The 25,883-nt window shown below is 42.0% G+C and overlaps 1 protein-coding gene and 1 pseudogene across 1 annotated transcript in view; one reads left to right on the top strand and one right to left on the bottom strand.

Annotated features, from left to right (window-relative positions):
• Positions 1–25,883, top strand: part of DNAI1 (dynein axonemal intermediate chain 1) — a 59,856-nt gene that overhangs the window by 2,010 nt on the left and 31,963 nt on the right. Inside the window, exons 2-7 of the mRNA XM_029202919.1 lie at positions 14,953–14,985; positions 17,556–17,654; positions 17,819–17,899; positions 23,981–24,107; positions 24,390–24,499; positions 24,746–24,865. Of these exons, the coding sequence (XP_029058752.1) occupies positions 14,953–14,985; positions 17,556–17,654; positions 17,819–17,899; positions 23,981–24,107; positions 24,390–24,499; positions 24,746–24,865 (570 nt within the window). The remainder of the gene's footprint in view (positions 1–14,952; positions 14,986–17,555; positions 17,655–17,818; positions 17,900–23,980; positions 24,108–24,389; positions 24,500–24,745; positions 24,866–25,883) is intronic.
• Positions 16,639–17,309, bottom strand: LOC114883849 (annotated as a pseudogene).

The following is a 25,883-nucleotide window of genomic DNA, read 5'->3' as shown; positions in this document are numbered from 1 at the left end:
CCCTGGGGCTGAGAGGGAGAGAGACATGCAGGTTGGAGCAGCATAAAAGCTTCAGGGAGTGGGCAGCTATGACTTGGATGCCCGCAGTGGAGAGGGAAGGTCAGGATTGGGTTTGTTAGGGGGCAGAGAAGAGTTTAAACTCCATTGTTTGTATCGCTGATCAAACATTTTATTGGCTCCCTCTTGCTCTCAGAATAAAGTCCCAAAAGTCCAACTTGCTTAGTATGGCCTACAAGGCCTTGCCAGGTCTAGCCTTTGCTACCTACCCTACTTCAGATCTCATCATTGCTCTGTGATGATTCCACAGTCCCAGCACACCCTGAACTGCCCTCACTTCCTGGAGAGTGACATCCACACTATCTTTCTCCTCTAGGCCTTTGAAATTGCTGTTTCCACTGCCTGCCTGGTACAGTCTGTTCAGTCTGCTGCCACCTGCTCCATGCCACCCTGCCCCAAATCTCTCCTTCATCCATCACATCTCAGTTTGCCCATCATATTCTCCTATAAGGGATTAAGTCGCCTTTCCGGAGGCAGGATAAGGTGATATCCCCACTAGACTATAAACTCTGATGGCAAGGATGGTCTGTCTCATTCATTGTTGATTCCCCTGAACCTAGCACAATGCCTGGAATATATTAAATTCTGAAAATGAGTTGAATATGAATTCTGAATGCTTCCAATTGTTCTTTGGAAATTTTGATCTGAGTGAGTTTGAAGGATAGAAAGGGTTGAGGCTGGGATGAGGAGATTGGTGGGGAGTGATAACAAGGAAACGTCACTGTAGAAGCATACTTTTCTGGGTTTATGTTTATATCTGCTTTGGTAGCAGGGCTATGAATGGTTCACATTTGAACCACACGTACCCATGCCTTAAGAGCTGGGTGTTGGAAATTAAGAGGACAAAAATTCTGATGATATAAATATTCTCATTTGACAATTATTTATTGAGCATCTACTATATGCCAGGTACTGTGCTAGGTATTGGTGATATAGCAACAAAACAAACACAAATCCCTGCTCTCATGGAGCTTATCTTTTAGTTGGAGATAAATTGTCAATAAACAAATAAGTAAAATATATAGTTTATAAGGTGGTGATAGGTGTCAAAAAGAAAAATAAAGCAGGGAAATGGACTAGGAAGTTCAGGGAACCAGAAGATTATGATTTAAACATAACGGTCAGGGGAGGCCTCACGGAGGTGACATTTGAGAAAGATCTGAAGGAAGTGAAGGAATTAGCTATGTGGTATCTGGGGGGGAGGCATTCCTGACAGAGGACATAACAAGTATAAAGTTCCTGAGATGAGAGCTTGCTTACACATGTTCTGGATCAGCAAGGAAGGGAGGAGGAAAATGGCAGGAAATAAGGTTAGAGACATGTATCCCTCTACTCCAGAGGGTTAATCAAATAATCATGGCATATTAGATTGATCATGATGAAGCTCCATGAATCATAATTTGTAATTAAAATTCATGAATTTCAGGCACCATAAACCATGACCAGCTCAAAACATCACTGCTAATATCCCAATAAAAAAGTGTCCTTCCTGAAAATTTCAAGAATTCCAACTGGCTGCATGTGTATATGCAAGAGGAGATTTGCATCATTGCCAAACATTGCCTGGCAGGCAGACTTCTTAGTAGAGGACTGAATTAGAGTCTTCTGTGAACTCCAGTTAAAGGCTAATTTTAGTTTATGACTAACAAGTTTTAGTACTCCTTTATAACTCAGTTACCATAAAAAAAAAAAAAAATCAAAGTCTGGCATTTTGCTTCAGTCGCCTGTAGGAGCCAAAGAAAAGACTTGCATTTTTGGATCATTTTGTGATCTCTCCAGAGCCCTCTGGGACAATACTTTTAGAAATATTGATCTTGATGAGGTGTGACTAGGGTAGGGGTAAGTGGGCAGGAGTCAGTGCAAGGCCAGAAGAGAGTCTTAGATGATCCAGAGATTTTGAATCTGATGACTGGTCCTGGGATCCACAGAAGAAAGGACAGGAGGAGGTGAGCAGAATCTAAGGGAAGTTGATACTTTGTCCAAAGTAAGATCCCTGCTCTTGTGACCCTTCTCCTCCGTGTCATCCTCACTCCCTCACATCCTTCCTTCCTCAACCTCTTACCTTCTTTAAGCCCTAGATATGATCCTGTGCCCCTTTACTTCCTAAATCTCTCAAATCAGACCACTTTTTTCCTATTCACTGCCACCCTGCTAGCCCTGCCTACCATCATCTCTCACCTGGAAGGCTGTAAAAGCCTTGTAACCAGTATTCCCCTCGCCCACTCATGTCCCTTCCAATCCATTCTCTACACTGTACCAAGTGATCTTTTCAAGCTGTCAATCTGATTATGTCATCCCTCCCTCAGAACCCTTCAGTGACTTCCTACTGCTCTTAGGAGAGGGACCAAATTTTTAGATAACACTTCAGGAGCCTGTATGGGCTGAGGCCTGCTTGGGTCTCTAAGCCTTAACTTGTTAACGCTCTTCCAATTATTTCTGTACGTCTGTTCTATGTGTTGTCCCTTCTTTCTGGAACACTCTTCGTGCCCTCCCTCCCTCACACATGTACTCACTCTTAAGATTCCAGCCCCAGGGTCAGTGCCCACAACCGCCTTAATGCCCCCTGCCCTGTTAATGAAAAGAGAGTTAAGTTTCTCTATTTATAGTCTCATTGCCCTTGATCCTTTCTTCCACAGCATGCATCCCAGGGTGTAATTATTCACTTGTTTGTGTAATCATTGGATTATTGTATGTCTCTCCCATTAGATTGTGAGCACCTTGAGAGCAGGGCCTGTGGATGTTTTTGCGCACATCTGTATTCTCAGCTCCTAACACAGCGGACATCACGTTCGAAGCTCTCAGTGAACGATTGTTGAATGAATGATGGGATGTGGTTGAGGAGGTAGCATTGGGTGCAATGGAAGCATGTGGGAGGAGATCCTAGCACTGATTCTGGGGGAATCAGGGAAGATTTCTAGGAGGAACAACATGATTTAAGGTTTGGACAAGAGTCCAACACGTAGGATAAGAAGGACTGACCCCAGAGAGGTTAGAAGACTACAAGGAAGAATAATGTCCTTCTGGGGAGGAGTGTGTTTATAGAGAGTTTCTAGTGTTTATAGGTTACATGGTCAGTCATATTGCATCTGCTAATGAAGGTAAGAACTAGATACAACCATTAGATTTAATAATTAGTAAGTCATTGCGGGACCCTGGAAAGAACAATTTTAGAGACAAAAGCCAGACTAAATTGAGCTAAGAAGATAGTAAAGACCATGTAGACAAGGATTTTTTTTTTGAGATGAAATTAAGACTTGAATATGTTAAATGCTGAGGGGAGGCATTTGCCTGGCATAGATAGAGGGAAGCTGAAGATGAAGGAGATAAATGAAGACTAGAGCCAAGTGTCTGAGGAGGTGGGAGTGGATCAGCTGTGGACAAGAGGTGAAACACTTTGTAACAGAAAAGGAGAAAGGAGGAAGGGATGGATGTAGATGATGATAATTTAGAGGCTTAGTGACAGGAAGTTGAGAGAGTTTTCTCTGCTCTTCCCCTAGTAGTGTTACAGAATTCATTCTGGAAGTGATAACTAGAAAACAGATCTTGCCAATGGCTGTTCCATTTTGTTATGACTACAGTCATGCTATCTTGAGAGTTATGGTCTGAGGTTTGTCATGCACAATTATCAGATTACAAAACAGCTGTGAGCATTTGAGGCCAGAACTTGGTCTCCTCTCCTGTTTACCGTGGAGCCTAGCACATTGTTAGTACTCAGTATATGCCAGGTACTTGAATAATAATGGCAAAGGTGTCTTGTGCTTATTTATCCCTGGGCTTTGCAACCTGCAAGCTGTTGCTGAAGAGTAATTTTGGTTCTCTGGCTCCAGCTGTGAACAAGCCATATGAAATTGTTTTCTGCCAGTTAGGAATTGTTATGGAGTGTTCAATCTTCCCAATCGCTGAGACAGCGTTGTATGGAAGAAACATGCAAAGGACATGGCTGTTGATCAAACTTTGGTTTCGCTTCTTTGTATCTCACAACACTTTGTCCTGTTCATAGAGTTGCTGTATTCTGGTTTGTATGGTGTGTTTACGTCTTCCATTTATCTCACTTCCTAGATGTGAGAACCTTGGAGTGGGACTAACTCAACCTTTATTCTTCTTTAGTTGTCATTCTAGCATCTGGTACATAGTAGAGGATTAACAAATGAATGAATTAGTTGATGAGTAAATAAGTGACTGATGGAAACGTATGTACTGTAATACTCTGAACCCTAACTTTCCCTTCTGGACCTGCAGAAGAAGCAGCTCATGCCTCCTTTGTTCTAGCCAAAGCACCAAATTCTGTTAACATCCCTACTCCTGATGTTAAGTTTATTTTCCTATTTCTATTCTTACCTCACATCCATTTTCTCATTTACTTATTTTTTCCATGTGTCATACATTCAGCCTCAAATCTTGCTTTGGAACAAATTGGAATATAAATGGATAGAACAAATCTGCTAATCCCTGGACAGACACTTGGTTCCAGGCCTCTGTCTCTTTGTTAATGGTTTTGTTCCCTCTGTCTGGAATGCCTGAGCCCATCCTACCTCTCCTGCCTTTTATGAGCCTGGCAAACTAAGGCACATATATTTTAGCTAAGCTCTGTAAGTTGCAAAGAATAGAGGCTCACTCAAGTTACCTCAAGTAAAAGGTGGAAAGGGTGAAGGGGAAGGTGTGTATGTGGGGGGTTGTGGGTAGGTATTACAAATACCTAGAATTAGAATTGGAAAACTATTGGTTCTGAAACAGATATAGGTACTAATTACTTTCTCTATATCTCTCATGGCCTCTCTAATTTTCTTAGCAACTATATTTCATTCCCTATTTTCATTTCCTAAGCAGCCAACTTTTCTATGGTTTCAGCTTCCTCAGAACTTAATGTGTTTTCAGCTCATCATGGCCACTCTGGCCTCTTCTATCTCACAAGGATCTCCATCAATGTCTCCATCCACCCACGAGTTCTCTCTGTAGTCCCAATTCAAACCCTTGGAGAAGAAATCTGATTTTCCCCAGCTTACCTGTTCATGCGAGGCTGTATCAGGGAGGGATAAGATCCTATGACTCTCCAAGCAGCCAAAGCTGTGAGCAGGGCAATTTCCTCAGAAGGAGGTATTGTCTTTCCTTGGCTCCTCCCATGCAAGGTATAGCCTGCTTTATTCCAAAATAACTTCTACATTGCTTCTGATAAACCCTTCTCATACATTGTGCGGAAAGGGCCTCAGATTTTTTTCCAATCCATTGCCTCCATTCAGGGCAGATATTTATATTACAAAAGGTTCTGTCCTTTACAAAAGTTTTTTGTTTTTGTTTTTTTTTAATAGCACATTTCTGCAATGAATTTTTAAATGTATCATACTTTATGTATAACTTTTAAAGACCTTGATATAGGAGACATAGTCTGGCCATGATGGAGCAGTTCATGCTGGACTTGCCATCCCACTATGAACAACTGTAATCCTGGACACAATATATGAGGCAACTGGTTTAGGCATTCCCCCATTCCTAAGGGAAGGAAAACACCCAATGTGAGTCACATGTTTATCCTTGCTTTCTGCCTTGGGTCAATTTCTTAATCATGGCTCAGAGAGAGAGATCCAAAGGAGAGCACAGTGATACCAGCGAGATAACCCAGTGTTGGAATTAGCAGGCAATGACTTTAAGGGAGTTGTTGTTGAAAATATATTTATGGACTAAAAGAAAATATTGACTTAAAGGATGGGGAGGGCTTCCCTGGTGGCACAGTGGTTAAGAATCTGCCTGCCAACGCAGGGGACATGGGTTTGAGCCCTGGTCCGGGAAGATCCCACATGCCACTGAGCAACTAAACCTGTGCGCCACAACTACTGTGCCTGTGCTCTAGAGCCCGCGAGCCACAACTACTGAGCCCACATGCCACCACTACTGAAGACCGCATGCCTAGAGCCCATACTCCACAACAAGAGAAGCTACCACGATGAGAAGCCCACGCACCACAACGAAGAGTAACCTCCACTCGCCACACCTAGAGAAAGCCTGTGCGCAGCAACCAAGACCCAACACAGCCAAAAATAAATAAATAAAAATTTTAAAAAAAGGGTGGGGAATCTAAGCCCCCAAAATGGAAACAGTAGAAAAATAAATATCAGAAATGAAAAATTTATTGGCTGGGCCTAATAGTGAAAGTGAAGATGGATCCATTGAAATTATCCAATCTGAAGAATAGAGAAAAACAAGATTAAAAAACAAAAAAGACACAGATATAGAGAACAAACATATGGACACCAAGGGGGAAAAGCGGGGGGTGGGGGAGTGATGAATTGGGAGATTGGGATTGACATTTATACACTAATATGTATAAAATAGATAACTAATAAGAACCTGTTGTATAAAAATAAATAAATAAAAAAGAAAAACAAAAAAGAGGGACTTCCCTGCTGGCACAGTGGTTAAGAATCTGCCTGCCAATGCAGGGGACATGGGTTTGATCCCTGCTCTGGGAAGATCCCACATGCTGCAGAGCAACTAAGCCCCTGAACCATAACTACTGAGCCTGTGGGTACCCTAGAGCCCATGTGCCACAACTACTGAAGCCCGAGCACTCTAGGAACTGCATGCTGCAACTACTGAGCCCACATGCTGCAACTACTGAAGCCCACATACCTAGAGCCTGTGCTCTGCAACAAGAGAAGCCACCGCAATGAGAAGAGTAGCCCACACACCACAACAAAGAGTAGCCCCGCTTGCCGCAACTGGAGAAAGCCTGCGCGCAGCAACAAAGACCCAACGCAACCAAAAAATTAAAAAATAATTTAAAAAAACAAACAAAAAAAGAGCCTTAGTGACCTGTGGTAATATGTCATATATGTATCTGTAACTTGTAAGTAGTTGGAATTCCAAAAGGAAAAAGAGGAGGGGGAAAAATAGTTGAAGAAATAATGGTCAAAAATTTCTTAAATTTGGTGGAAAACATATAGTATTATCAAAAGCTCAGTGAGCCCCAAGCAGTATAAATACAAAGAAAACCACACGTAGTCCCCTCACAGTCAAAATACTGAAAGCCAAGGATAAAAATAAAATCTTGAAAGTAGCCAGAGAAAAAATGACACAATGCATAGAGTGGGATAATAAGATCGTGGCTGACTTCCCATTGTACACAAGAGAAGTCAGAAGACAATGGAATGTCATAGTTTATGCACTGAAAGAAAACTACTGTCAAGCCAGAATTCTATATCCAACAAAAATATCCCTCAGAAAGAAGGGTTAAATAAATACATTTTCAGATAAACTAAAGTGGACAGAATTTGTCATCAGCAGACCTTCACTACAAGTAGTACAGAACAAAGTTCTTTAGGCTGAAGGAGAATGACACCTGATGGAAACTCTATCTATGGAAAGGACCAAAAAGCACTGGTAATAGTAAATATGTGACTAAAGATAAAATACTAGATTTTTTTTTGCTTCTATTAATTTTCTTAAAAGACATATGACTGTTTAAAGCAAAAATGACACCATTGTAAGGTGAAGCTTGTAATATATATAGAAATAAAATATGTGACAACAACAGGGCAAAGATGAGGTTGTGGTGGTAAATAGAATTAAGATGTGATAAATAGAATTAAGATGTGATTATGACTGTTTAGAGCAAAAATAACACCATTGTAAGGTGAAGCTTGTAATATATATAGAAATAAAATATGTGACAACAACAGGGCAAAGATGAGGTTGTGGTGGTAAATAGAATTAAGATGTGATAAGGTTATTACATTGTGAAATATGAAGTGGTATCTTATTTATTCTTATTAGACTATAACAGGTTTAGGATGCATATTATAAACCTTAGAGCAACCACTAGAAATTAATACAAAAAGGCACAGCTAAAAAGCCAATGGAGAAAATAAAATGAAATACTAAAAAACTCAATTAACACAAAAGAAGACAGAAGATGAACAGAGGAAAAAGCAGATGAAAAATAGGAAACAAAGGGCAATATGGTAAAGACAACCACACCAACACTTTCAATTAAAAGGCAGAGTTTATCAAGCTAGGGGGGGAAAAAAGCAAGACCTAACTATATGCTGCTTATAAGAAATATAGTTTAAATGTAAAGACATAGAAAATTTGAAAATAAAAGAGTGGAAAAACACACCATGTAAATAGCAAGCATAAGAAAGCTGCATGGCTGTAGTATTATCAGAACTAAGTAGGCTTCAAGACCAGGAGTATTTCCAAAGACAAATAGGGACATTTCATAATGATAAAGTGTCGATTCAAGAGGTGATATAAAATCACAAAGAGTATGTACCTATTAATAGCACTTCAAGATACATAAATCAAAAACTAACAGAGCTAAAGGGAGACATAGAAAAATATACAATGACAGTTGGAGATTTAACACTCTTCTCTCAGTAATTGAAAGATGTAGATCTGTTAACCAACTTGGCCTAATTAATATAGAACCCAAGAACTGCACAATGTTCAAAAAAATAGACCATACACTGGGACGTACAATAAGTCTCAATACATTTCAAAAGATTAATATCTTACAGATTTTCATTCAATTCAAATTCAACATGCATCTGTGTCAGAAAGAATCTCAGCAAACTAAGAATAGTTTGACCAAAATGGAATTAAATTAAAAATAAATAGCAGTATCCTTAAAATCCCCAAATATTTAGGTATTAAAGAATGCACTTCTAAATGTAAAAAAAAAGTGCAAGGGAAACTAGAAAACATTTTTAATTGGATGGTAATGAAAATATAACATCACAAATTGGGGGGTCATGCTGAAGTTGTACTTAATGAAAATGTATAGTTTTAAATGCCTATTTCAGAAAAGATTTAAAATCAATGTTCTAAGTTTCTATCTTAAGAAAATAAAAAAGACAAGCAAATTAAATCCAGAATAATAGAAGCAAAATCTATTCATCACTTCTATTTATTTTATTAATTAATTTATTTATCTTATTGTTTCATAGAAACAATGAGGAAAAACAATACAGAAAATTAACAAAGTCAGAAGTTGGTTCTTTGAAAAGATTGACAAAATTGAGAAAACTTAGCAAAGCTCATCAAGAGAAAAAGAAAACACAACAGCCAATATCAGCAATGAAAAGTGAGATATCACTACAGATTGTACAGATATTAAAAAGGATAGTAAAGGAATATTATGAACAACTTTATGGCAATAACTTCAACAACTTGAATGGACAAATTTATTGAAAAACAGTTTGCCTTAATTGACACAAAAAGAAATGGAAAATATAAAGACCATACTTACTTAAAGAAATTGAATTCATAATTTAAAACCTTCCTACAAAGAAACTCCAGGCCAAATGGTTTCACTGATGAATTCTATCAAATATGTAAGGAATAAATAACACGTCTTACACAAAGTCTTAGAGAAAATAGACGAGAAGGGAACGAGTCCCAACTTACTTGATGATGCTGATATAACTCTGATATCAAAATCAAAGCTATTTCAAGAAAAGAGAAGGATAGGCCAATATCCCTCATGAACATAAATGCAAAACAATCTGACAAAACATTAGCATATCTGTTCCAGCAATATATAAAAAGGATAATATATCTGACCAAGTGAGGTTTATCCCAGTAAGACAAAGTTAGCTCAACGGTAAATACCCAATCAATATATTTCTTCACATTAACAGAAAAAAAGGAGAAAAACCATATGACATATCATAATAGATTCAGAAAAGAAGTTGATGAAACTCAACATCCACCCACAGAAGATTAGAATAAGGGCCAAATGAGATGATGCACTCCAAAGTGTTTAGTAAACTGAAAGGTGCTGTATGAAGGGGAGGTATTTTTTAAATATATTTATTTATTTATTTTTGACTGCGTTGGGTCTTAGTTGCGGCATGCGGGATCTTTCGTTGCAGCGTGCGGGCTCTTCCTTGTGGCTCACGGGCTTCTCTCTAGTTGTGGTCTGTGGGTTTTCTCTTCTCTAGTTGTGGTGCACAGGCTCCAGGGCACGTAGTTTGTGGCACGCAGTCTCTCTAGTTGAGGTGCATGAGCTCAGTAGTTGTGGCGCATGGGCTTAGTTGCCCCGCAGCATGTGGGATCTTAGTTCCCTGACAAGGAATCAAACCCGCATCCCCTGCCTTGTAAGGCAGATTCTCTACCACTGGAAAACCAGGGAAGTCCTAAGGGAAGGTATTTTTATTTTCATCCCTCTGTTGTGACACCCTGAGATTTATAGCTTCCTTTCTGATAAAGACTTCATGGGACCCGGACAACACTCTTTTCAGCTATTCAATAAATGCCCTCAGAATGAGATTCAATTGCCATGTACAGCAGACCATGATAGAATAGTAAAATAATAATACTGCCACTGTTACTTTAGTGCTTACTGAGCGCTGGGCTCTGAGTAAGGTTCTCATCGTGCATTGTTTTATTTTATCCTCACAGCAAATCTGAGGAGGGCACTAATATTTTTCTCTACCTTACAAATGAGAGAATGAGGATTAGGGACTAAATACCTTGCTCAAGGTCACATATATAGTTTGTGGCAGAGTCAGGAATCCAGCCAAGGCTAACTCTAGAGCTTCAGATTTTAAACCCTACCCTGCCTTGCCTTCTGTAGCCTTATCTGGGAAGAGTCCCATAGCATTGGCTTCTTCCCTCTTGGGCTTCCAGGAAGGCATGAGCTTGGTCTCATGTTCCTTTGTCAGCATTCTGAGCACTGTGCTAACATTGCATTAATAGGAAAAAAAAAAAACCCTCTTTAACTGTATTAATTTTTTAAATTCTTAATTAGCATTTTAAATTATAAAAGTAATGCACATTCACTTTTAAACTAGAGAAAGCCCACGCACAGCAACAAAGACCCAACACAGCCAAAAAAAAAAAAAAAAAGTAATGAACATTCACTTCTAAAATATTAAAACCATGAGAATGAGTATAAGGTGAACAGTATTGGTTCCCTTCCCCACAATCCCCGGTCACATTCCCTGAACCCAACTACTGTCAACAGAATCTATATATTCTTCCAGAAATTTTGTATGTACATCCAAATACATATACACACACATTTTTAAAGTAAGCAGATGGGTCATCTGTTTATGTAACTTGCTTTTTTATTTAACAATAAAAAAGCTTGGAGAGCTTTCCATAATAATACATAAAAATTTACCTCATTCTTTTAAAAATATGCATAATATCCCACTGAATGCTATAGCATAATTTATTTAACTAGGCCCCTATCAATGAATATTTAGGTTTTTTCCCATTGTAAAAATGTCACAAAGATGGTTTCGCGAGCAGTTTTGTACATACATCTTATGCATATGTATTACTATTTCTATAGGAAAAATGCAAGAAAGCAGAGTTGCTGAGTTGAAGGGTATCTGCATTTGAAATTTTGGCAGGTATTGCCAAATAACCCTATAAAAATTTTGTGTCCATTGGCATACCCACAACAGTGTATGATAATGCCTGTTACCCTTCATCTAGTGTTTCAAAATTTTGAGATCTCTTTCAACTATACTTATTGAGCACCTTCTGTGTGCTTGAGACACTGCACTAGGCTCAAGGATTTGAAAGGCAGTCGATGTAGCTGGAGGAAGATTTCTTGGTGAATTACCGTTCCTTTGGGACTACGAGCTTTTACCCTTTTAGAAACGGAAACTGCAGGCTGGTGAGGTATTTAGTTTCAATTTAGCTTAATGGAATCCTGTTAGTGAGTTTTAAAATAAGGACCAAGACAACTGAAATGGTAAACAGAGTCTCCTGGGCCCCAGGAAGGAGGATGCAGCATCTGTGCGTTTGCACGCTTCGAAGAGTTGTTCTTTCCAGGAACAAACAAGTTTCAGCATTGAACTCTTGGGTGGACATGTGAGCTGTTGAAGCCTTTTAGTCATCCCTAGGGCAAGTGCTTCCTAGTAAGCAAAGGGCCACACAGATCCCCTGTGGCTGATGGCAGAGCAGGGTCTATAAATGGGAATAATAATGCTACAAACTATCATTTATTGGGCACAGACTCTGGCCAGGCACCACACTATGCATTTTATGTGTGTTGACTCATTTAATCCTCATAACAGGCCTATGATTGTCTTCAGAGGGTATTTTTATGATGCCCATTTTAAAGATAAGGATACTGGCTTCCCTGGCGGCACAGTGGTTAAGAATCCGCCTGCCAATGCAGGGGACACGGGTTCGAGCCCTGGTCCGGGAAGATCCCACATGCTACGGAGCAACTAAACCTGTGTGCCACAATTACTGAGCCTGTGCTCTACAGCCTGTGATCCACAACTACTGAGCCCTCATGCTGCAAGTACTGAAGCCCGCATGCCTAGCGCCTGCGTACCGCAGCAAAGAGTAGGCCCCTGCTCACCACAGCTAGAGAAAGCCCGCGCGCAACAAGGAAGACCCAATGCAGCCATAAATAAATAAATAAATTTCTAAAAAAAGATAAGGATACTCCCTTGCTGGAGTCTCCCAGCTGCCTCTGATGTGCACCACAGTATTATGTTTCTTTTCATAATACTATCCCCTTTTGTAGACCAAAACCCAGAGACAACAGAGTGTCTATTTGAAGTTACGTTTCATCCTTCATCTCACAACAGCCAATGCTTATGGTGGTGACGGGAGGCGGGGCAGAGCCTTGCTCAGAGTGAAGACAGGAAGAATAGAGGGAGGTAGGAGAAAGGTCAGGAGTAGATAATGGACTAGGAGGCTAGATGGGTAGGGTTTGGTTAGGCAGAGATAGTGGGAGCAGGGAGAGAGAAGGGGAAGATGGCATTCTTGGCAAGAGGAAAGGTAAAAGCAAAGGTGGGAAAGCAGAGGCCAAGCTCAGGAAATGTGAGTAGCCTTGCTGGGCTGCATCTCAGAGTGGCGGGAGAGCAGGCTGGAATGGAGACGTGGAGCCGGATGACAGAGTTCTGAGGGCCAGAGGAGGGACTTTGGGCTTTCTTCTTCTGCGGTTTGACAGTTTCAGGGAAGAACCATCAAAAGCTTTTCAGGAATTCAGCCTTGTCTGTCTCAGACTTCTCCTTCTGAAAGACCAAGGGCCCAAAGTGGCAACCTGACATTCAATCTCCTTTGCCATGGTTGGGAAGTCAGGGCTGTAGCTGATTTCATTGGCCTGTTTTTCATTTATTGTAGTGTGGCTTTTATAGTATGTTAATTGAAATATTTCCAACTGCCAAAACCAATTACACTCAAATTGCCTTGTCAGTTCTTTTATTGCCAGATAAATGTTTTACAGACATATTTACGGGGGGCAATGGTAACTGGATCTCGTTTCCTACTTAAGGCTGGCAGCTTGGGCTGGGGTTGGCCCTCCAGTACTCTGCTGCGGGCCAGAAAGCTGTTGGATGTTACGACACTTCCATCTCGTTACCTTAGGGATCAGAGGCTCTTCAAAGGAAAGCAGCTTTCTGGCTCATGTGGCTTAGCCTCAGAGAAGGGTTCTCATCTCTGGAAACCTTGGCAACCTGGCAGAAATCTGAATCCTGCTGCCTTCCCTACCAGCAACAATCCCTGCCCAAGCTGAGACATGCCCTTCCTTCCCCCTGGAATCCTTTTCCCCTCCGCCATCAAAGCCTCTCCCACAGACCCTGCCACGGAAGAGTTGTGAGGCCCTTTCCATCTAACTCACTCACTTTGCATTTGGGAAACCAAGGCCCAGAGACCTCCCCAAGATCACACAGGTGGTCAGCAAGAGCTGGGAGCCGAGGTCTCTGCCCAGTGTGCCATGCTGCCACCAACATGTGCCCTTTGGCTTCTCTGCTAGCTTGACCCCTCCTTCAGGGCTCTAGACCTGCTTCTTCCAAGAGCCCCTCCCTCACATCTCCAGCCTCCACTGATCTCCCTCTTGCTCCATCACCTGAAACAACTGTTTGTTTAGTGCATATACTGCAGAGTTTTGGTTGGTTTGTTTGGGGGAACATTTTACTATCTCTGTTATTGTTCTGCTCTTGCCATTGTACATGCTGCTTTCTTCATCTGAAAAGCCTTTCTGAAAAACATTTTCTCCACTTGGATGACCCATACTTTTCTTTTGATACTGAGCTAAGAAATAGCCACCTCGGGGAATCTTTTTTGTGCACCCACGCTGGGTAGGTGCCTCCGTGCATTCCTATAGCACCCTGGTCACACGTCTCTACTGCTGGTACAGAGCAGACTTTCAAAAGAACATATGCTGAGTGAGTAAGCGAGTGAGTAAATAAGGAGCACTGATCACACTTATCGGACCTTCACGGACTCTGAGCAAACGTGGGTAGAGACCTCATCTCTCGTCATTTTGTCCCACTGCTTAGGTTAGTCCCCGACCATAAGTAGATGCTCAAGAAATGTTTATCAAGTTGAATCAAGCATGCTGTTCTTGAGAACATAAAATTTTAGCATGTTAGAATTGGAAGGTCATCATATCCAATCTTATGCATTTTATTGATGAAGAAACAGGCTAAGGAAAAATATTTTTCCCAGGGTCATGATTACTAATGTGTTTGATGGCATTCATGCATGTATTCAATAAGTATTTTGAACACCTACTATATTCTGAGACAGCAGCGTACAAAACAAAGTACCCAAACCTTCATCATAAACAAATATTTATGAATATAATGTGCCTTCAAAATCCTCTTAATGCCTAGTACAGAGCTGAGCACTTAGTATATAGTTTTAAAGAATGTTTGTTGAACTAGTTGCAAATAAGAAATGCCAGGCGCTAAGTCACCTGGTTGCTCTTCATGGGTCAGTCCCACTGATGCTGGAATCAGGTTGCCTCAGATATAGGACTTCCTTGGCTGGGCACCTGTTACCAAGTCTCACTGTTTGTGAGACTTGGGGAAGTTCAATGTCCTTTGTCTTTGAGGTCCCTGGGCAGAAGCCCCCCTGTAATACTGTTTTTGACATTCCCATGGAGATACACTTATGACTTACCTTCTGTTTCTGTTCTTTTTTCAGAGCATCAATGTGGGCAGAGGAGCCAGGAAGAGAGTAAGTGCTGAGACCACACAGTTTCTCAGCAAGAAGCTAATAGCATTTCTTCTGTTGAAATATTAGCTATATATTTTTAAAGAAAAGCAAAAAGAACATTAAAATCACCCTTAAGCCTATCACCCCGGGAAACCTCTTAGTTAACGTATGATGCTGTATCCTCCCAGATATTTCTATGCATATGTAAAAATTACATGTTTTTTTTTTATAACTTTATTTATTTATTTATGGCTGTGTTGGGTCTTTGTTGCTGCGCGCGGGCTTTCTCTAGTTGCGGCGAGCAGGGGCTACTCTTCATTACAGTGTGCGGGCTTCAGTAGTTGTGGCACGTGGGCTCAGTAGTTGTGGCTCAGAGGCTCTAGAGCGCAGGCTCAGTAGTTGTGGCGCACGGGCTTAGCTGCTCCGTGGCATGTGGGATATTCCCAGACCAGGGCTCGAACCCATGTCCCCTGCATTGGCCGGCGGATTCTATTTTTTAAAAAAATAAATTTATTTATTTATTTTTGGCTGCATTAGGTCTTCATTGCAGTGCGTGGGCTTCTCATTACGCTGGCTTCTCTTGTTGCAGAGCACGGGCTCTAGGTGCGCGGGCTTCAGTAGTTGTGGCTCGCAAGCTCTAGAGCGCAGGCTCAGTAGCTGTGGCACACGGGCTTAGTTGCTCCGTGGCATGTGGGATCTTCCCGGACCAGGGCTCGAACCCGTGTTCTGTGCATTAGCAGGTGGATTCTGAACCACTGCACCACCAGGGAAGTCCCTTTATTTTTAAATAGAATCAAACTGAATGTTATTTTACAATCTGTTTTTTACATAATATATTTAGAGTACTTTCCATTGCCAATAAATATACTTTCATAGCATCACTTAAAATTACTGCATATGTAATATTGTAAATAACTGGACTCAGGAACTTTCGTTAGGAGAAAATTGAGAGAACTTAAGCTCGAATGTAATTGGAATCTTCATCTTGGAGTGGAGTTGAAAATGCTATATAGCCCAAGTGGCTGTTTACTGCTTTTCATTAGCAGTTGCTCACATGTCTCAGGGTGGGGGGCAAGGAAGAATTGGCTATCATCAAAAGTGGGTAAAAAAGCTGGGTTAAGGATGTGTGTTCACCTTGAAAATGTTCTATTTAACAATTGGGTCATGTGCATCTGGTGTAGGAACTTTTTTCTACCATAAGTGACACCAATAAATGTTTATTTAAAAAAATAAAAAATAATAAAATTACTGCATAATATTTTACTATGTGTTCATTAAGGCCATTCCATAATTTTGTTCAACCATGCCGCACTGTTGGATATTTAAATATTTCCTCTTTTCTACAATTATGATCAATCCTCCAACAAACATTCATGCATTTAAATCTTTAGGCATATCCTCGGATATTTCTTAACATAAATTCCTATACATAGAAATTTGGGTCAAAAAGTATAAATACTTGTTAGGCTTTTTATAAATATTTCCAAATTGCCCTTTAGAAAGGTTGTACTAATTTATGGATGTCCATTTTCCCACAACCTCACCAACGCTGGATATTGGTTTTGTTTTGGATTTAGTTTTCACCAGATTTTGTTTTGTTTTGCTTTGTTTGTTTGTTGTATCCAAAATGTATTGATTGGGATGGTTTCCCATTCACCTTGATTCAGGGTGCTTTTAGCTCTGCTTCCGTCTGAAGGCGCATCCTTCTGTAAGCCTTGCTTTTCCTCCTGCAGGCTGGCAGAGGACAGTAGAGCAGCCAACGCACAAAACTACTGTGTGTACATGTTGGCTAAAGACGGTGGGTGATTTTATAGCATCCTGGGCATTTCACATCCATGAAGTAGGAATTTGGGCTCTGCACCAGGTGCTTCTTTTTGTGTTTCCTCTTCTCCTCTTCTAGAGAGGGATGAAGGAGATCCTCTGCATGTTCTCGTGGGGAGGTGGTCACCACCCTTCACCAGTTTAATAGTGAAAAAATTGCATTGTTCTATTTTGCATATCTTTGATTGCCAGTGAGGGTGAATATTTTTTATGTCATGGGCCACTTTGGCAAGGTATTTAACTGTCTATCGGAGTAAGGGAAAACTTCTAGTTCTAGATTTTTTTGCTCCAAGGTTTTTATGGGACTATGAGGCTTAAAGTTACCAAGTACTGGGAGTATTGCTGTAAGAGTAAACTTAAGGTGGCAAATTGGAAGGTAAAATGTGAATTAGAGTTGAAGTAGCTTAAAGAACAGCTGGGTGTCATTTCACAGTTGGTCCTGGCTATTAGCGTCCAGGCTGTATGGGAAGCAGTAAGGAGGAACCAGCTCTTCTGGTCCCACTACTGGGGCCAAAGACCCACCACAATGTTCCAGCTAAGTCCAGAACCCCAGGGCTGAGGTGGCTATGATCTTCCAGGCAATGAGAACTCTGGCCTGAGCAGTTCCTTCAGGCTCTTCCGTGAGTGGTCTGTTGCATGTTTCGTGTTCTATGTATTGGGACAGAGCTTGGCTTCTGGGAGGATTTGCGAATGAAAGGGCTTTCTACAGCACTGCTTGCTTGTCTAAGCAGGTCAGACACTCTTGATTCTCACATGAGGTTTTTGTCCAGGATGAAGATTCAGGGACCGAAGTAGGGGAAGGGACAGATGAATGGGCCCAGTCCAAAGCCACAGTTAGACCCCCTGACCAACTGGATTTGACTGATGCAGTAAGTAAGCAACATCCTACCCTCGCTCCTTCCACCTCCTCCAGCCTCAGAGATGTATTGTGCCCAGAACCTAGGTTGTGAGATGTCTGCTGACATCCAGGGGAATCATCAGAGGGGGTGGGGGGCCCTCTACATTTGACCCTGTTGGCATTTCTCTCCCTTAGGAGCTAAAGGAGGAGTTCACCCGGATTCTGACAGCCAACAACCCACACGCACCCCAGAACATCGTCAGGTACAGCTTCAAGGTAAGTCATCCTCTCTGGGGCAGGGGCCTCTAGGTGCTTCTTGCCTTGGTGACTTGCTGTGTTGCAAAAGCCTCTCAGCTCTCATAGAGATCACCTTTAAAATGAGGTCTTTGGCTGAAACCCTGAGATTTTACATGGAGTTTTCCAGAGATTTTGAAGTTTCTTGATGAATCTCCCTTCATTCTCGCTAAAGTGCCCTGCAGAGCCACTCTTTTCAGGAATCCTGAAGTGAATAATTTGGTAGGAAAAATACTTTTCCAGTGTATACAGTGTGTTTGTCACTAACATCAACTATTGGGTCTCCAGAAGCCAGTGTGCCAGTGTCAGGTCCTATATTAGAACTTTTATATAGGATATCTCATTTAATCCTCAGGTTTCTTTGATATAGGAACTATTTTTATCTTTATTTTATAGAAACCAAAGATAAATTAGATAAAACAAATTACAAAAGTCACACAGCCAGGATTCAAAGCAAAATTTGAACTAGTTTGATTGACTCTAAAGCAACATTACACTGCTTCTTTAAAAAAAAAGTATACATATATATACACATATCTATACATACAGACACACACATACAGAGTTTTGAATATATAATAGAAATCTAGAAACCCATGGTACTAATTTTAAGAGTCAAAAGAGCAATGAAAATACAATGGAAATTAAACCTCCCTCTCCTGTTCCTTTCCTTGGGGACAACTACTATTAGCAGTTTCTTTCTCTTCTTTAAAAACAATTTTATTGAGATATAATTTACATATTGAGATAAAATCACCCATTTATTTTTTTAAAAGATGGTATTTAGTTTTTAATTATTAGTGTTTAAGAATTTTATGATATTTGCTGAATTAGCAGATATTCTCTAGTATTAGAAAAATATATTAAAAGATCATTGTGTCTTATCCAGTCAATCATCCATTTTAAAGTGTATAACTCAATGGCTTTTAGTATATTCACAGGTTATGCAACTATCACCACAATCGATTTTAGAACATTTTCATTTCCCCCAAAAGAAACCCCATACCTCTTAGCTGTCACTCCCCAGTCCTCCATTCCTTCCAGCCTTAGGCAACCACTAATCCATTTTCCAGCTCTACAGATTTGCCTGTTCTGCCAGATTCTCTTTCATAAAAAGAGAATCAAACAATATGTCACCTTTTGTGACTGGCTTCCTTCATTTAGCATACTGTTTTCAAGGTTCATCCATGTTGTAATATGTATCAGTACTTCATTTCTTTTTATTGCCAAACAAGATTCAATTTTATGACTCTACCATATTTTATTTATCCATTCATCAATTGATGGACATTTACATTGTCTCTGCATCTTGGCCATTATGAACAATGCTTCTATGAACATTCATGTACAAGTATTTTTGGCCATGCTGCATGGCTTGTGGTATCTTAGTTCCCTGACCAGGGATTGAACCCAGGCACTGAGCCGTAACTACTAGACCACCAGGGAATTCCCTTGTGAACTGTTTTTTTAACACACTGCTTCTTATTCAAGACTGAGTAGTCAGCCCCCTCCACAAAGAGGTTAGGACAAATCCAGCATATTTCTTGAGAGGTTCCACTCCTGAGTTGTGCTAATGGCATCCCTTAGGCAGCCTGTAAAGGGGCAGGGGATGGGATGGGCAGAGAGAAGTTGCCTCGCCCCCCTGAGCTTATGCTGGATTTGTGATACACTCTATGGGCTCCGGTTCTCCTGACCTCTGAAAGAGAGTCTCTTTAGGACTCAGTGTGCCAGCCATGGGAGGCATGCTACGGGCAGAGGATTGGTGTCAATGCACCTCTCTTGGCCCCTGGGAAGCTCAGTTATTAGAAGAGATTCCTGTGAGTCAACTGTCAGCTGGGTAGCCATAGACTCCCAGGCAGGCTCACCTCATGAAACCTTCTAAAGCCTCCCAGGCCTGCCTGGCATCCTCCCACAGAGCTGGCCTCCATCTCATTGGTCCTTCACTGAGATCCAAGAGCTTTAGGTCTCCAAAGCTATTACTTTCCCTTGAAGTGCTGGCCTGAAGAGGCAGATGGTTTGGACCTAGGCATGCCTCTCCTCCTCGCACAGAAACAATGGGATCTGAATTCCATCCCTAAACTGAAGAGGAAGGTCCTAGTCACCACTGGGGATAGGATGACAGTGAAATCTCAAATGATACCTATATGGATAATTTATTCCCGTGGGACCCTCCATCGTCATCATAATAATAGCTACTATTTTTATTGAGCACTTATTATGTGTCAGACTCTGTGTTAATAGATTGCTTTCGTTATTTTCAATACTCAACTATCCTGCAAATTAATTATTATCCTCATTTTGCAGATGAAGAAATTAAGGCTTAGAGTGGTTAAGCCCAAGATCATGCAGATAATAGGGAGTAGAATCAAAATTTGAATCCAATTCTGCCCACATCCATAGATCATGCTCTTAACCACTGCACTGTCCCATCTTCCCATCCATCTGAGTTACTGAGAAAAGAAGAGCTTTGTGGTGACTTTTTGAGGCAGAACATCCCAGTCTGTATGCAGAAATAGTGATTCTTGCAGTCCTCCAGGGATAGCTGTGTCTGGTACCAACCCATGGGTTGGTTTCCTCTCTGGTGAGTTTACCCCAGTGTGCCATACAACTGTAATAATTTTCTCTATGACTTGCAAAGGGTTGGAAAGAACTTTTTTGAAAAATGAAGTGACCCCTGGTCTCAAAGTCAACTTTAGGACTAGGATGCTGATCAAAGAAGGGGCAGCCTAGGGCTTCCCTGGTGGTGCAGTGGTTGAGAGTCCGCCTGCCGATGCAGGGGACACGGGTTCGTGCCCCGGTCCGGGAAGATCCCACATGCCGCGGAGCAGCTGGGCCCGTGAGCCGTGGCCGCTGAGCCTGTGAGTCCGGAGCCTGTGCTCCGCAATGGGAGAGGCCACAACAGTGAGAGGCCCGTGTACCTCAAAAAAAAAAAAAGAGGGGGCAGCCTAGAGGAACAAAACTATAGGCTCTATGAAAGCAGGGATCATATCTGCTTTTGCTAAGCTTTGTATCTCTGGAACCTAGAATATACTTGACACATTGTGTCTATTCAAAAATTATTTGTTGAAGAAGGAATGAACCCAGTTGCCTGGGCAAGTGCCTTGTGTGACTTGACAAGTGCCTAACCCAAATCTTTTCTAGATTTCTGTGATCCTCTTGTATGGAACAGGGGGACTGGGGACTTGGTGTCTCTGAGGATCTATCCAGCCCTGGCATCCATTAAATAGAGTGGAGAAAAAGCCAGGCCAGGTGTGTTTGATGACTGTTTGTGACCTCCCTGAGGTCTGGTTAGACAGGTGAGACAGGATCCCTTGGCATGGATGTAGGAGCCAGTGATAGGTAAATCCAGAGCTGCTCAGAGTTGGAAGAATGTATTTTAAAATATGTCTTTGACAGCTACATATAAACTAATAATGAAATTAAAACATTCTCTAACATCATATATAAAAGGAAACTCAAAATGGATTAAAGACCTAAACGTAAGACTGGAAACCATAAAACTCCCAGAGGAAAACATAGGCAGAACCCTCTTTGACATAAATTGTAGCAATATTTTTTTTTTGGATCTGTTTATTAAAGCAAAGGAAATAAAAGCAAAAATAAACAAATGGGATCTAATTAAACTTAAAAGCTTTTGCACAGCAAAGGAAACCATCGAGAAAATGAAAAGACAACCCACTGAATGGGAGAAAATATTTGCAAATAATATGACCAATAAGGGGGTTAATATCCAAAATATATAAACAGCTCATACAACTCAACATTAAAAAAACAAACAACCCTGTTAAAAAATGGGCAGAAGACCTGACTAGACATTTTTCCAAAGAGGACATGCAGATGGCCAACAGGCACATGAAAAGATGCTCAACATCACTAATTATCAGGGAAATGCAAATAAAAACCACAATGAGATATCACCTCACACCTGTCAGAATGGCTATCATCAAAAGACCACAAATAACAAATGTTGGTGAGGATATGGAGAAAAGGGGACCCTCGTACACTGTTGGTGGGAATGTAAATTGGTGCAGACACTGTGGAAAACAATATAGAGGTTTCTCAAAAAACGAAAATAGAACTACCGTATGACCCAGCAATTCCACTCCTGAGTATATATCTGAAAAAACCAGAAACACTAATTCAAAAAGATATATGCACCCCAATGTTCATAGCAGCACTGTTTACAATTGCCAAGATATGAAAGCAAGCTATGTGTCCATCAACAGATGAATGGATAAAGGTGTGGTATATATATACAATGGAAAACTACTCAGCTATAAAAATGAAATTTTGCCATTTGCATCAACATGGATGGACTTGGAGGATGTTATCCTAAGTGAAATAAGTCAAACAGAGAAAGACAAATACTGTATGATACCACTTAATGTGGAATCTAAAAAACACAACAAACTAATGAATATAACAAAAGAGAAGCAGATTCACAAATATAGAAAACAAACCGGTCGTTACCAGTGGTGAGGGGTAGGGGAGAGGGGAAATATAAGGGTAGGGGATTAAGAGGTACAAATTATTAGGTATAAAATAAGCTACAAGGATATATTGTACAACACAGGGAATATAACCAATATTTTATAACAACTATAATTGGAGTATAACCTTTAAAAATTGTGAATCACTATATTGTACACCTGTAACTTATATAATATTGTACATCAACTATACTTCAATAAAATTTTAAAAGAATAATGGAAATAAAAATAAACAAATAGGGGCTTCCCTGGTGGCACAGTGGTTAGGAATCCTCCTGCCAATGCAGGGGACACGGGTTTGAGCCCTGGTCCGGGAAGATCCCACATGCTGCGGAGCAACTAAGCCCGTGCACCACAACTGCTGAGCCTGCACTCTAAAGCCTGTGAGCCACAGCTACTGAGCCCATGTACTGCAACTACTGAAGCCCACATGCCTAAAGCCCGTGCTCTGCAACAAGAGAAGCCACTGCAATGAGAAGCCTGTACACCGCAACGAAGAGTAGCTTCCCCCTCGCCACAACCAGAGACAAGCCCGCGTGCAGCAACAAAGACCCAACACAACCAAAAATAAAATAAAATGAATTAATTAAAAAATAAAAATAAACAAATGGGACCTAGTGAAACTTAAAAGCTTTTGCACAGCAAAGGAAACTATAAACAAGACAAAAAGACAATCCTCAGGGCTTCCCTGGTGGCACAGTGGTTGAGAGTCCACCTGCTGATGCAGGGGACACGGGTTCGTGCCCCGGTCCGGGAAGATCCCACACGCCGCGGAGCGGCTGGGCCCGTGAGCCATGGCTGCTGAGCCTGTGCGTCCAGAGCCTGTGCTCCGCAACGGGAGAGGCCACGACAGTGAGAGGCCCACGTACCGTCAAAATAAAAAAAGACACATGCACCCCAATGTCCACTTCAGCACTATTTACAATAGCCAGGTCATGGAAGCAACCTAAATGCCCATCGACAGACGAATGGATAAAGATGTGGTACATATATACAATGGAATATTACTCAGCCATAAAAAGCAACGAAATTGGGTCATTTGTAGAGACGTGGATGGACCTAGAGACTGTCATACAAAGTGAGGTAAGTCAGAAAGAGAAAAACAAATATCGTATATTAAGGCGTATATATGGAATCTAGAAAACTGGTGCAGAAGAACCAGTTTGCAAGGCAGAAATAGAGACACAGATGTAGAGAACACGCATATGGACACCAAGGGGGGAAAGTGGGGGTGGTGGTGGGGGTGGTGGGATGAATTGGAAGATTGGGATTGACATATATACACTAATATGTATAAAACAGATAACAATAAGAACCTGCTGTATAAAAAAAAATTCTTTTAAGAAAAGAAAAGCAAAAAAGTCTTCATGAGAACTTAAAAAAAACTTTATTTCATTTGCTTTCTCTTCTTTAAACTGGCAATGCAATGAAAACTTCAGGTTAACTGAGGATTTAGTAAGTTATAATTCTGTTAATAGATGGACTATCTTAGGCCTTTAGAACAAAGGCAGACTGTATTCTGATTCCAGCCGTTTCAGGGACCTCTGGTCTGACTCAGCCCCTTTCTTCTTAGGAAGGCACATATAAGCTAATCGGCTTTGTGGACCAACTGGCAGTTCACTTCAGCCAAGTCGGAAACCTGATCCCCAAAGACTCGGATGAAGGACGGCGACAGCACTACCTCGATGAGTTAGCAGCAGGTAAGCCTCTGGGCCAGCCTGAGGCTGCAGCCTAGAGCGTGGTCCCCTTTCTCTGGTCACTCTAGGGAAGAGATGGCTAAGCCAGAACTTTGCAGAGCCTCTTCTTACATAAGCCTAACAGCTGGCTGTCCTGGGTAGGTCTGGGAGCTAACCCATGAGGCTCAGGCCAAGGAGAACCCTGGGGAAGGCGAGCTCTGAAAGGCAGAAACCAAGAAGGCCTTACCCCTCCAGGGTATGGGGGAGTGGGCTGGACTTTGAGCTCAACACCAATATCCTACCAAGGTTCTCAGGAGTCCGCCAAGGTGGTGACTTCAGAAACAGAAATCCTTGAAGAAGAAGAAGAACCCAAGGAAGCTGAAGCTGGGAGTCAAACAGATGTGCCTGCCGCTGAGGTTCAGTATAATGTTGCTCTCCATCCCACCCCTTTTCCGCTCCAGCTATGGCTGGAGGCTTCAGGGGTGACTCACCGGGGCTGGGGGCTGAAGGTGAGAAGTCAAGAGACCTCAGGTGCCAACACCTCTGGCATAATCACTCTCTCCCACTTCCATCCTATCCCAGGACACGACTTCTCCCCACTCCCCATCCTGCACCACCACCTTCTCACAGCTGAGTCCTGGTCCTGTGGTCTTTCTTTCCAGGCACCTGAGAAAATGGCCGAAGAAGAATCGATGACTCCTAAGCAGCCCAAGGAACGAAAGCTCACCAACAAGTTCAACTTCAGTGAGAGGGCCTCACAGACCTTCAACAACCCCCTCCGGGTAGAGCAACCCCCCCTCCCCCAAGCCCCTTCCCCTCGCAGCTCCACACTGTGCATAGCGGGGAGGGAGCAGGCCTGACCCAGCCCCAGCAGCCCTCAGCCTGGCAGGTGACAGGGCGGATGGAAGAGTTTCACTCTTCCAGGGGAGCTGGGAGCATGTGTTCAGGTCCCAGTAAGTCATCCAGGCAGGAGTTCAGAGGGAGTAACAGGGAGGCTGGATCGCTCTACTGACAGCCTGAAACTTCAATTGGGCCTTGAAGTGAAGGTCAGGATTTGGGGAAGGAAGGGGAGGCCAGAATGTGCCAGGGAGTCAAGATTAGGAGCCAGTCTGACTGAAGTTGATGGTCTCCGTGATAGACTAGCTGGTAGTTCCCTGGCTCATAAGTGTGGAGGACCCTGAGTACCAGGCTGAAAGAATCTCTCAGGGTTTCAGGTGAGAGACTCACATATGTGAAGGCAGTGTTCTCCACAAATCTGAGAGGAGGGCAGCAATCTACAGGGTGGGGTTTCGGCGGCTCCTAACCACCCTCTGTAGTCCCTAAGCTGACGTTCAGTAATTTGGGTATACACAATGGGGAGGGGGTGCATTCCCCTGGTGGAGTCACAGACCCAACTATTAGGGGGAAACCTTCTCAAGGTGAGGAATATTAGCCCAATGGCCTGCCAGGGGTTGACCTCTGGTCCAGCATTGGAGGCTGGCCAAGGGCTGAGTTCTTGCAGATCTGAGTTCTTGCAGATCTGTTCATCCCCCTCTTGGAGTTCTTCCTGGTTGAAACTGGCACAATCAGCCTTCACTGCCCCTACTTTCTAGCTTAGGCTTCTTCTGAAGGAGCCCTGGATGGAAATTTTAGGCTTTCACCATGTCATTTTGTCCTTTGCCCAGGCCATCCTTTAATTCCCCAGTGCTGTGTCCCACCCCTTCCTCAGCTCCAACAAAAATGCTTTCCTGCGGATATACCATTGGGTTAAGTGAGAAGGAGTTGAGGGCTTTCTGTGGGTCACCTGTTGTCACTGTTCTC

This window comes from Monodon monoceros, unplaced genomic scaffold, assembly GCF_005190385.1.
Source record: "Monodon monoceros isolate NGI ecotype Baffin Bay Population unplaced genomic scaffold, NGI_Narwhal_1 Super_Scaffold_5, whole genome shotgun sequence".
Classification (NCBI taxonomy): domain Eukaryota; kingdom Metazoa; phylum Chordata; class Mammalia; order Artiodactyla; family Monodontidae; genus Monodon; species Monodon monoceros.
The sequence above is the reverse complement of the archived record's forward strand: the minus strand, read 5'-3'. Positions and strand labels throughout refer to the sequence as shown.